Source organism: Protopterus annectens, chromosome 10.part0 (assembly GCF_019279795.1).
Source record: "Protopterus annectens isolate FY-2018-M chromosome 10.part0, PAN1.0, whole genome shotgun sequence".
NCBI classification, from domain to species: Eukaryota; Metazoa; Chordata; order Ceratodontiformes; family Protopteridae; genus Protopterus; species Protopterus annectens.
Genome location: NC_056744.1, coordinates 518,511,438 through 518,523,918, shown reverse-complemented (window position 1 = coordinate 518,523,918; position 12,481 = coordinate 518,511,438). Strand labels below are relative to the sequence as shown.

General features: G+C 37.5%; 1 protein-coding gene across 4 annotated transcripts in view; it reads left to right on the top strand.

Moving 5' to 3' along the window:
- Nucleotides 1-12,481, top strand: part of LOC122813204 (voltage-dependent R-type calcium channel subunit alpha-1E-like) — a 4,399,719-nt gene that overhangs the window by 2,935,072 nt on the left and 1,452,166 nt on the right. For all 4 annotated transcript variants that reach the window (XM_044085387.1, XM_044085385.1, XM_044085384.1 and 1 more), the window contains one exon: nt 2,418-2,485. In XM_044085387.1, coding sequence (XP_043941322.1) covers nt 2,418-2,485 — 68 coding nt within the window. The remainder of the gene's footprint in view (nt 1-2,417; nt 2,486-12,481) is intronic.

Below are 12,481 nucleotides of genomic sequence, written 5' to 3'. Positions count from 1 at the left end.
GTCTTTACTATCTGCTGCAATTCTGTTTTCATACCTAGCTTTAGAGGATTTGATGAGGGATCTCAACTTTTTGTTGGGGCAGATAAGGGAGTTTTTCCAGTCTTGGGACTTCACCTTATTCTGCATCAGTTTCCTCCTTCTGTTGTAGAGTTTGTTTATGACAGGGGATCACCAGATTGGCTTTCTTTTTTTCGAGGAGAGTGTCTTGGTTCTATTGGGTATGGTGAGATCCATGCATTTGTGTACGTGTTCGTACAGTGCGTTGGTGTATGAGTCTGCAGTCACGCAACTATTCTCAATTTGCATGGCTGCCATGAAGTTAGCCACCTGTTTTTAGGATCACAAAGTTAATTTTGGAGAAGTTTTTCATGGTGGTTACCTTTGCTGGGGGGTGGGAGGGATGTGGATTTCCAAGGTGATTAGCTTGTGGTCAGATCTAACCAGGGATGAGCTGACTATCAGTGTAGAGCAACGGTTGCCCGTATTAGTAATGACCAGGTCAAGGATGTTGCTACCTCTAGTAGGGGTAAGAACAAGCTGGTCCAGGGCATTGGAATTAATGAACTCCAGGAAAGTTTGGGCAAGTGTATTGGTACACAAGTAGTTTAACCAGTTAATGGAGGGGTAGTTGAATTCACCTAGTAAGAGAGTGTTAGGTTGGAACCTAATATTCTCCTGAGTGCTTAGGAATGTGAAGTGCGAGTCCTGGGACATATTTGGGGACCTATAGCAGGCTACAACCTGAATCGCTGTCTTAACCAGTGCTAGCTGCACCTGAATATTTCAGATGCCTTATGTTGGGCTACCAGTCTGGAGGTGTACACATCCTTTATGAATATAGAGACACCACTGCCTTTGGAGATTCAGTCTAAGTCCTGGGGCCAAAAGGTGTCAAATGAGTTATAGCCTGGTAGTGCAGGGGTGCTTTCTGCTGCCTTGAACCAGGTCTCTGTTACACCACAAATGTCGATGTTCTCCATTTTAAGAAGTGCCTTGAGCGAGTGCATTTTGAGATTTAGACTTCTAGCATTGAGAAACATGACCCTCTGCATTTGTTTGTAGCTGACCAATATGCAGTCTGGTATGTTATCTGGCCCCAGAGATGTAGTGTTCTCTGCCTTAAATAGTGCCTTAGCTTTTTTTGTAAGATTTGAAGGAGGGGATTTGAACTAAATTTGTCTTCAAATAGAATTAGATATGTCCAGTGAGTCCGAATATGTGATATTACTTACTATTAGCTCCTCACAATGCTGAACATTATTTCTGATATTTCTAACATAATTAAACAAGGCTTTGTGATTATTTGTTTGGTTAGCTATTTTTACCTCATGCCTAGCTTGGGTTGATTTTATCAGGGTCCAGAATTTACTGTTTTGTTTAGCAAGAGTGTTTTAGACATTTTGAGAGTTAAGTTTAGTTTTGCTTGCAATTTATTTTGAGCCTGTTTGTATCTAAATTCCAGCAGGTACTTTTTTGAATTTGGCAAAGCAATTATTTATGCAGAGAACAGTTACATCTGTGCAGCTATTCACATGTGCATAAAATGTGTCAGTGAAGGTTGTAAATAAATAGTGGGGTCATCAAGACAGAAGGAGCTTTTGAAATTAGCTGGGTCAACACTCTGTTTTAGTAGGTTACTGTTTGCATATTTTCAATATGATTGTATTGGGAGATACTTCAGGATTCAGTGTTAAGATGAATGTGAGTGACCTGTATGGTTTGATTTGACCAGAAAGGAAGTTATAATTGGTAGGGAACAAAGCTGCTTCATATTGGTAAGGACCAAGTCCAGGATTTTTTTGGCTGTGGTTGGGTTGTGGACTAACTGGCCCAAGGGTTTGTATTGACAAGTTTATAAATCTCTAGGCATACTTGTTTGAGTATGTAGAAGTGTTGCAGCTTATAGAGGGAGTGGTTGATGAGAGAATTGTGACTCCATGCAAGTTAGGTAGGAGGTATGGACTAAGAGTGATAAAGAGGGATCTGTAGTTAACTATATGATATGATAGTGGGTTTTGTTAATAGTAAGATGGCTATGAAGGAGTTCCAGGTCATTGTCTTGTATAATGAGTCTGGAAATGAAGAGTGTTCTTTTTTAAGACTATAGACACACCACCACCACTTTCAGTACCTTTGTTTAATGCAGTTGGCCTGAACATTTGAGATATAACAACTTTGATTAATTCTAATGAGTTATAACCTTTGTCTCACTGTACTCTTTTCATTTTGTTAAGTAATGATCATTTTTTTTCTTCTGACACTGAATTTGACAATCTGGAACTTAAGAATTAAATTACCTGTTTTTGCATATTCATTTTTGCCAGCAAGCTGCTTTATAAAATGAATTTTAGACCAACTTTGTTTGAATTAATGTTACTGCTTTTATACAATATTTCCTTTAACTTATCTGGAAACAGATACGCTCCTGAATGTATTTCTGGCCATCGCTGTGGACAATCTGGCCAATGCACAAGAGCTAACAAAAGTAAGCAATTATTTTTTGTCAAGAATTTAGTGATGCACTTTATCTTACTGAAAATCTTTTCATTTTCTGTTACATAATTACCAAATATACAGTACGACAGACTTACTTTTCAAAACAAGTAAATTTTCAGTAGAACTATCTTTTTCAAAGAGTGGATAAAACCAACAGACCTTTGTTAATTATGACACATTTATAGATCTAAGAGTTAAAATACTGTAATGATAATTTAACATCTTTTGGTGTCAGAAAGATGGATTAACCCTTTAAATTGCTGCTGAATCATTGATGTGACCATCTGATGAATTGTACATATTTGCAATATTCAGATCAAAGTAATCAAAACTGGTTATATTAAAGGATCTCCACATCAGATTCTAAGTCATAAAGAAAATGCACTGGAATATAATGCCAAGGCTAAAGTGCTGAGCAAAGTTTGACTGACACTATAAATGATAAATGCATGCACTCTAGAAATTACCCGTCTGTGTTTGGCATTTGCTAACTACTGCAGCAGTGTATGATAAGACAGAATAGTGAGACCTGGCAAACCCTGAACGGACACAGTGAGACATGCTACACATGTAGCTATGTACAGAACAGGATTATCGAAAATATTGTATGTCCATGCTTATATAATACTTGCCAACTTTAGTAGGGTATACCGAAAAGTTAATGTACTGACCTTGCTGTATGGTGCTGCAATATCAGGAAATATTAGACAGGATAGCTATTGTTTACGTTTGTCTGATTTGCGATTTATGGCTTTGTGCCATTAATGATTCTTGATTAAGATGTTGTTCACAGAATGCCATGAGCAAGTGAAGGTCCGCACATGAAATTTTCAATATAGTATACTAAAATATGGCACATATTGTATAAACAGGAATAATATGAAGCCTTGCCACTTTCAGTCACACAGGATTGTGCAATGTGTGTATTCTGCCAGATAACATAATAATGAACAGAGCAGAGCAGAAATTCTTTTGCCTTTTCATAAAACATATTTCTACACAATAGGAACTTGGAAGTGATAAAGTAATGAACTGTAGAGCCATTTTAAGGTGCTGTTACCAGCATGGCATGCAGGAAACCCTTAATTTGCTCTACTGATAAATTAATCAGATGGAGTATCTACTCAGTTTTTGTCAGGATCATGAGTAGTATATGTAGAAAATGAGTTCCTTATATTAGAAGTAAATTCATATGGTGACTTTTCCTGTCCAAAGCAGACTTTTTATACTGCAGTCCCATTCTTGTACATATGCTAAACAAGAAATACCTGCCCTTCCTTTGCAATACTGAAAGAAATATTTTCTTAGAGTTTCTAACATGTCAAGTTTTCAATATACATGCCTCGCATGCTCGATATATTCCTTTTGCAAACCTACATAATAAAGAGAAATAACTAATATTTTTTTTTTTATCATTTGCATTTCTAAATATAGTTTTGGCACCAAATACCAAAAAAGATTATTTTCTACCTGTGAAAAGAATATTAAACTTACTCCAAAAAAAAAAAAAAAAACAAGAGGTGCTATTATACAGCAAATTGAAAACCATACACGTTGTAAAACTGCATTCAATGATCTTCACTGTCCCCATATGTCACGCCTATAGTAATCATAAACTGATTGATGGGTAGAAGAGCCAGACCTATTCAGTGCTGACACGTTCAGAGACATTTTAAATAAATGAAACTCAGATCATTTTAAGTGTGGAACATTCTATTTGTTTGACTTCTGTTTTCAAAGGTCTACTATATCTGAAATATATAACACAACTGTTTACACTAGACATCTGATCTTCCTTTTGGGAAAGTTCTTGTTACAGAACAGTTTTACTGGGTAAAATTTCTTCAGTGCTCACTTTTCTCTGCCACTCTTGACTTCCATATTTTTCATGGTCTCTGTTTTCAAGTAAGTAAGTTACTATTGGTCAAATGTAGTTACAATGGAACACACTGCTAACTACTCTGCGACCACAAAAGACTGAAAGCTCAGACAGTCTCACACTGACTGAAAAATGACAGAAACAGGAAAAATAATTTGAAGGCACCAACTACCAGCAGAGTGGTTCTGTTAGGCAAAGGACATTTAGTATTTTAATTTTTATGACTTGAGTTAGAGGCATGGGCAGAGAGAGGGTTATCTTCAGAGCTTTTGTTATTGCTTTTAGTCATGAGTTTATGTAATGTTTAAATAGCTCTCTTTGTCCATTAGACTTCCAGTAAATCTCTGAAATTCTTTGAACTTTTCTTCCATCTTTGGTCACTGTACTATTACCCAAATAATCTTTATTCTTCGAACAGCGCTTCCTACTTCCTACATAAATGTGCTCTGCCTAATGAGTTTGTTTTAATTAGTTCCTTGTCTGGCCTGTATTTCACTCTCAAATCATGCTTCTACACAGGATAAGAAATATCCTGCACAATTTCTGATATGTCTTGCTCAAATACTTTCTGAGTATGCGTTGCAATGTTTTGTCGTCTATCTCCACATCTTCTTTGCCATGCACATATTCATGAGATTTTTCTCATCAGTACATCACTATTAGCTATCCTATTTCTGTTTAAGCATGATTCTTTGGGTCTATATTATAACATCTAAGTTGTAAAACTTCGAATATTATTATATCAAACCAACTACATCAAAGGATGAAAATAGCGAAGCCCCAGAACATCAAATTCTTACCTAGGGCAAGTTTTTGGTGGGCCGTGCTGTGGCTTCAGTATTTCTTCCACTGTGGTGCGATAGTTACGGACCTTAGGGTTAGGGTGCGTGTTAAAGTAAGTGGATAGGTAGGAATGTATGTATGGTTTAGTGTAGGGTTAGAAGTAGGGTTTTGTTAAGTGTATGTGTGTGTTTTAATTAGTTTGTTTGTGTATAGTTTCGTACGGGTAAGTGCGCGATAGTTACTGACCTTAGGGTTAGGGTGTGGGTTAAGGTTAGTGGATAGATAGGAATGTATGTATGGTTTAGTGTAGGGTTAGAAGAAGGATTTTGTTAAGTGTGTGTGTGTGTATTTATTAGTTTGTTTGTGTATAGTTTCTTAGGGTAAGTGTGCGATAATTATGGACCTTAGGGTTAGGATGCGGGTTAAGGTTAGTGGATAGATATGAATGTTTGTACGGTTTAGTGTAGGGTTAGAAGTAGGGTTTTGTTAAGTGTATGTGTGTGTTTTATTTATTTCGGTGTGTTTGTGTTTTGTGTATGTTTCTCGGAACAGCAAATTTTTTCCCTTGGAAAAAAATTTGCTATTCTGTGTGGTCGATGTTATCATATTTCGAAATTCCAAGTTCGAGCGTATGGTGTTTGATATTTTGGAATTTTGAATATATGATATAGGCCCGATTCTTTTGGAGTCTGTATTATATCAGAGAATGCTTGAAATTGTGAATGCTGTATAATCGACCTAAACACTTAAAAAATCCAAAATGCCAAACACATGAATCAGCAATTTTTTTTCCCAGGGAAAAAAAATGTTGATCCGTAAAAATAGCCCCCCACACCCCCTACATAAATATACCAACTCTGAGATTGCAACACAGTGGAGGAAATGGCAAAGTCTTAAAAACGGCTCAGTGATTTTTTTCCCCTGGGAAAATTTCGGAATTTCGCCATTTCGGGTAAACACATTTGATTAAACAGGGTTCTCAACTTTAAGCATTCACTTACATAATAGGAACCCTTCTTTTGTACATCTTTAAGTGCTGTTGACACATACGCATCTGCTGTATGATCTTGTAGGAATAGAGCTCCTGCAACCTTTTGAAAACAAGCTACTTGCAACATTCCTGTATTGATCATATATCAGTAATACAGGATATCTAGCATTTTAAGCATTTCAAAACTTGAGCTCCAACACCTTTCTTAGGTTTATAATAACTATTAATGTTGCAATTGCTACATCATTCTTAGAATTTTTTGAAAAGCCTGCTTGTCTTCAGGCATTGCTTCTTTCCCAGCTGCTTTGACGTTTTCTGTATCAGGTCTCACTATTACTCTGCATTTGCTGTTGTATTACTTCAAAGATGCTGCTGTTGTACTCTCTTTTGCAGGTATACCAGTCTCATGCCATACCCTTCTTGTGTTTGCACCTACAAAAATAGATAATCAGTTATGTTTACAGCACTGTCCTAGGTCTACAGTTACCTGTGCAGCAGCTTTTTGGAATTTTTCGTGTTGATAAATTTCGGTCTAAATTTACCCCTCTCTCCTCTCTGGCTGTCCCTCAAGATATACCTGAAATTTATTCTTCATGCATGGTTCTCAGCTGCCCAGATTTTTGCAGAATGTCCAGATTTTTGCCTCATATTTTATGTCTGTTCCTCATATTTATAGTCGTTTTCCTCTGTTCTGGCAAATTGGTGAGGATAGAATTCATTAAATAATGACAGACATTTGAGTTTCAGACTTCATATCCTTCAGAAAATGTATAATAGTGCAAAACTTTTTATTTCAGCAACTTCCTAAGTTTATAAGAGCAATATTTAAAATGTGCCCCTATTTTTGGGCCTTTGCCCTCCCTTTACTTATGGCTTTGTCCAGATTTCTTGTGCTATGAAGTTGAGAGGTAAATCTTCATGAGCTATTGCACAAGACCAAGTCATGTGCTATCAAAAGCTAAAAATGCTGCAACAATGGGTTCTGACATTATCAATGGATGCATCGTAAATAGCATGAGCCATGATTTAGCCACACCATGAACAACACTGGTCAGCCTCAGCCTGCATGCAGATTTTATACCAAGCAAATGGAGAACAAGTACTATCATTCCCCTGCATAAGGGAGGTCATTGAACAGACTGAGGCATTTGCAGACCCATAAGTCTGACCAACCTCATATGCAAAGCCATGGAACAATGTATCATGTACAGGTGCTCCCCTGCTTATGAACAGCTTACGTTCTTGGGGAGTTGTTGTAAGTCAGAAATGTTTGTAAGTCCAACACTACCTTGATGATAATGGAATGTGCTCAAAATTGTACCAATAACTACCAAAAAAGCACCAAAATTATACCAATAACCACAAAAAAAGCACCAAAAGCACACATATGCACGATAAAGATAAAAATATTGTATTTTAATCATAAACAGAAATAATGACACTGTACAACAAAGGTGATTAGTGGAATATTTAATTAAGCAGCACTAATACTTAACAGTAGTGCTATATTTATTGACAGTAGTGCTATATTTATTGACAGTAGTATATTTTTTTACCAACCTTAAACAGTACTTTAGTGTATAACAGCATAATACTTACACAGTATTTGGGTAAAGGATGGTGAAGAGTGTGCAGATAGAATGCCATCGGGATCTGGGAATAGTCAAAGAACCTCCTGTGGATGTAGATGACATTGGTTCTTGTTCTTGTTGTTCTTACGTATTGTGTCCCACCTCAGCTCTCTTGGGATGTCTATCAAGAGATTACTGCACAGCTAATGTTTTCTTATCCTCATAAATCTTCCTGTAGCAGGCAATAGCTCCATGAATAACTTCACACACTTTTGGAAACCTTTCAGTGTTTGGGTCCTGAGACTCAAAAGAAGCAAGTGCCTTCTCAGTCATGTTGAAATCTTCAGCCAGCTGATTACAGGTAAATTTCTTGGGTTCTCCAGCTTCGTGTTCCTCCTCTATGACTTCCTCCTGGCTCTTTGCAACTCTAGCTCCATCAAATCCTTGTTGCTCACCTCCTGACTATGGCATTCCAACACTTTGTGGATATATTCTTCTTCAATTTGCAATTGCCTGCCCAGCTCCACATCTCATTGGCAATTGAATTCACTGTCTCTATAATTCCATTCAAGCTGTTTGTAAATTGTGGTTAGAGCTTTTTTCAAACACCATTTGTTGTGATAATCGTCACCTCATGCCAAGAAGCATCAATGCTCTTAATTACCTTGTAGATGCTGTAGTTCTTCCACAAATCTCTCAGTGTCACTCCACAGCCCCCTTTTGTCTCCTTTACAGCTTGTGTAAAGGTTCTGCACAGGTAGTAAGCCTTAAAAATTGCTATGGTATCTTGATCCATTGGCTGAAGGACAGAAGTTGTACTGGGAAGCAGTTACACCACCTTGATGTTGTTGTGAAAATTTTCCAGGAATGGTAGATGTCCCTGGGTTTGTCTAGGACAAGCAGGATCTGGAAAGGCAGGTTTTTGTCGAAGCAGTAATTTTCCCTCTCAGGTGAAAAGAAATAGAAAAAGCAATCTTCAAAAATATTTTTTTTAATCTGTACTTTATAGTTAGACTTCCACACAACAGGAAGAGACGCTTTGACAACACCCTTGAGGGCCCTGGTATTTTCAGAATGATATATTAACATAGGTTTAATTTTACAGTCACCAGCAGCATTTCTGCATAACAGGAGTATAAATCTGTACTTTGATGCTTCAAATGCAGGCACTGACTTCTCTTCTTTCGCAATGTATGTATGCTTAGGCATCTTCTACCAGTACAACCCTGTCTTGCTGACATTGAAATTCTGTTCTGGGAGGTAACCTCCATTGTCCATAATTGCTGGCAATACTTTGGGAAACTCTTTTGCCACTACACACTGGCAGCCTCTCCATCCACCTTTATATTGTACAAGTTTGAGTGAGTCTTCAATCTATGGAAGCAGCCATGGCTAGCTGTAAATGTTTTTTCACCCGCACTCTCACTGTCACCAGATTTATTCTTTAAATGTTCAAAAGAGTCTCGCGGCCTTCTGCAGAATGAAGTTAAGACTTACAGGTATGCAGTGCTGACACTTGTCTTCCATCCACATACTCAACAGTTTATCCATTTCTTCCATTACTGTACTTCATCTCTTACTAATTATTATGGAGTGTATTGGTACAGTTCCTTTCACATGTTGCATAATGCAATCTTTTACAATTATGGAAACAGCTGAATGATTCATCCCAAGTAAACTTGCTATGTTTGCAGTTTTCTTACCCAAGTTGCTTTGCTTTATGCTTTATAATGTCCACATTAGTTTCCGTGGGAATACTGTGGTGCTTCTTGCATTCACCACCACTACTATTGGCTTCTCTGTCACACTTTGGAAGCATGTTTGGGTACTACTGTATTAAAGTCGTGAAAATAACCGCAGAGCAGTGACATGTTTGGGGTACAGTACTACTGTTCAAGGGTACTACGTCATATCAGAGAGAGACGAGTACAACCTGCTGTGTTTGTTTACACAGTAAAGACTGACTGCTAATGCCACCTCTTGCATGGCGGATGAACTTCAGACAAGTTTGTTCGTAAGTCTGAAAGTTCATAAGTTGAAAGGGTGTAAGTAAGGGGGCACCTGTAACTAATCAGTCTTGTAAAAGGGAACTTCCAAAAACTGAAGCCATCAAAGTGTGGATTCGTCAAGGGCAGGCCATGCTTATGCAATATCATGAACTTTTTTGAAAAGGTCATCAAAGCAATAGATGAGGGGAAAATGGCACACCATACCTTGACCAAGGCTTTTTACACAATTCCCTATTCAGGCATAGTAGAAAAGCTAGATAAACTGGGAATAAACCCCATATGGCATCCACTGGATGGTCAGTTGGCTCACACATAGGAAGCAAAAGATCAAAATATGAGAAGTTGCTGAGACCTCTCCTGCTTGGCATCCACTGTTCTGAAGTAAAAGCCAATAACAAAGAGCTGTGGCTGACTAACTCGGCAGATGACTCCAAGCCAGATGCCGTCTCTGAATTCAGAAAATGACTTAGCCATCTTGCAGGAACGCTTGTCCCAAAAAATAACTGGTGCCAAAAACATGCACTAAAATTAAATACCAAAAAATGTATTAGTGTATCCTTCGGGAAGTCATCTAACCAAGGAACTATCATGCTCCTGTCAGTGCCTTTTCCTTCTACATTAGCAACACATGGCTCATTTTCACATTTCTGATAAACATTTACATTCTTATAAAAATAAATTTTTTTTCATTTATGATAGGTTCATGTATGGTCATTTTTACATACTAGGCTAATTGTCCTGAAGGATCATTTTAAGCCTAGCCAATGACTTGAGGTCAGAATCAAACTTTACGCTTTGTGTCCACAAGATGAAAACCTTAACCATAATGCTACCCCCCACCCTCGGAAATATATTTATTTTCACAACAGATATTCAAACATTGATTACATCCAGACCTATACTCCACCCGGTGCTCATAAGAAGGCTGAAATAAAACTATGTGAGCATTTGTGTGGTTTATATTCCAGATTCTGCTATAACTGTTTTTCATTCCTATTCTTTTAGCAACAGATTTTTGAAATTGTTCTCACGTTTGCCTTATTATTTGGATCATATTTTATTTTGCATGCATTGTTTTTCTCATTTAACTAACAGTCTGCTTGCAGCTTTGCTTGCTCTATACACATCCAAATCTTTTGAGAAATGCAAGCTTCTTTATATATAACCGTGATCAATGATCATTTCTAATACCTTAAAAATATTTTTCTAATTAGTTATATAACTCACCTAATTCATGGTCTTTGGCACTGTTCTTCATCTCAATAGCACAGATATCTATTCTGTCTCAAGGGACCTTGTGTTCTTGTAACAAACAGGTGCCCAATAAATAACATTTTTTTCTATTTTCATTAATTCCCTAATTTCTCTCTAAATGCTGCAGTGTTGCCTTTTTTTTCCCTCATCTAGACAACAAATAGCTTAAATACCTTCATGTCTTCTTTCACAGCAACATGCAGCAAGACAGCACATTGAATATTTTTAACCTTGACAGCAAGTCAGTACAGTGAGGAATAAACTGAATTTCTGAAAGTAAACATCTGGGTTTATGCTATATTTCCATATTCAAAATAATCGGGGTGGGGGGTAATTAAGATATATTTTCATTGAGAATTATATTTCTTGAGTTGTTTCTACCTGAATAATGTACTTGCGTGATGCTTGACGTATTATCTCAGAACTTCCACTCGCTTGTTGATGACGTCATTGCTTGCAGAAGAGTTTTGAGGTATCCTGATGAACACACTGCTAGATACATGCCTTAACAGGCTGATTTGCACTTTATCTTGATATGTCAGTGCTCTGCTACTGTGTGTGTGTGTGTGTGTGTGTGTGTGTGTGTGTGTGTGTGTGTGTGTGTGTGTGTGTGTGTGTGTGTGTGTGTTTTTAAAGTATTTGCTCTTTAATCTGCATTTAACTCTTTATTACTGTTACCATTGCAGTTGTTTGTTGGACTGCATCAGACCTGTGTAGAACTGTGTATTTATTGCTGACTACTGAACTGCAGTTTATCTTGAAAGTTATCAGTGCTGCTATAATAACTGTACATTATTTTCTGTATCCTTGCTCTTCATTTGAATTTCTGTGTATGCTGGACAATTGCTATGACAATTTTCTGAGAGTTCCTGTACTATTTTATTGGTTTCTAGTCACAATTTGTTTAGTTTTTGCACTGTGAGTGATCCCAGACAGTGGTTTTATATTAAGAAGTTTTTGGTCTGCTCCCTAGTGGCAGTAGAGGAGGCCAGGTCACCTCTGAGCTGGGATTCACTGCTTAAAACCTCCAAGTGCATGTCTGCTGTGGGCCAGAGACGACTTTGTTTGTTTTTTTCTGTCTGTATAAAGTCATTGCATTTATGCAACACTGATCATCATGTAGCAGCAATTAGTAGTCCCCTAGATTTGAAACTGCCCCCATAAAATTTCCTCTGTATTTTTCTTAATACCTAGCTGTACACTGAGCAGCTAGTTTGCATACTGACAAGCACTCACCTATCAAGCTTTGTATTAGGCAATCTTGTTACTAATATACGCTCTTACAGTAACGGAGCTAGCCATCTGTGAACCTCCCCAGTACCTTCACCCTGTAGATCAAGTGATAAGAATCCATAAGCATGGTCAAGCACTTCCCAGCTATCTCTGAATCTTAACTGGATGATAAACAAGGACTTACATTTCTAAACAAGTTGACAGTAACGCACACACTACATCCAACTCACATAGTATGGACAAGATACATAAACCCACAAATTCT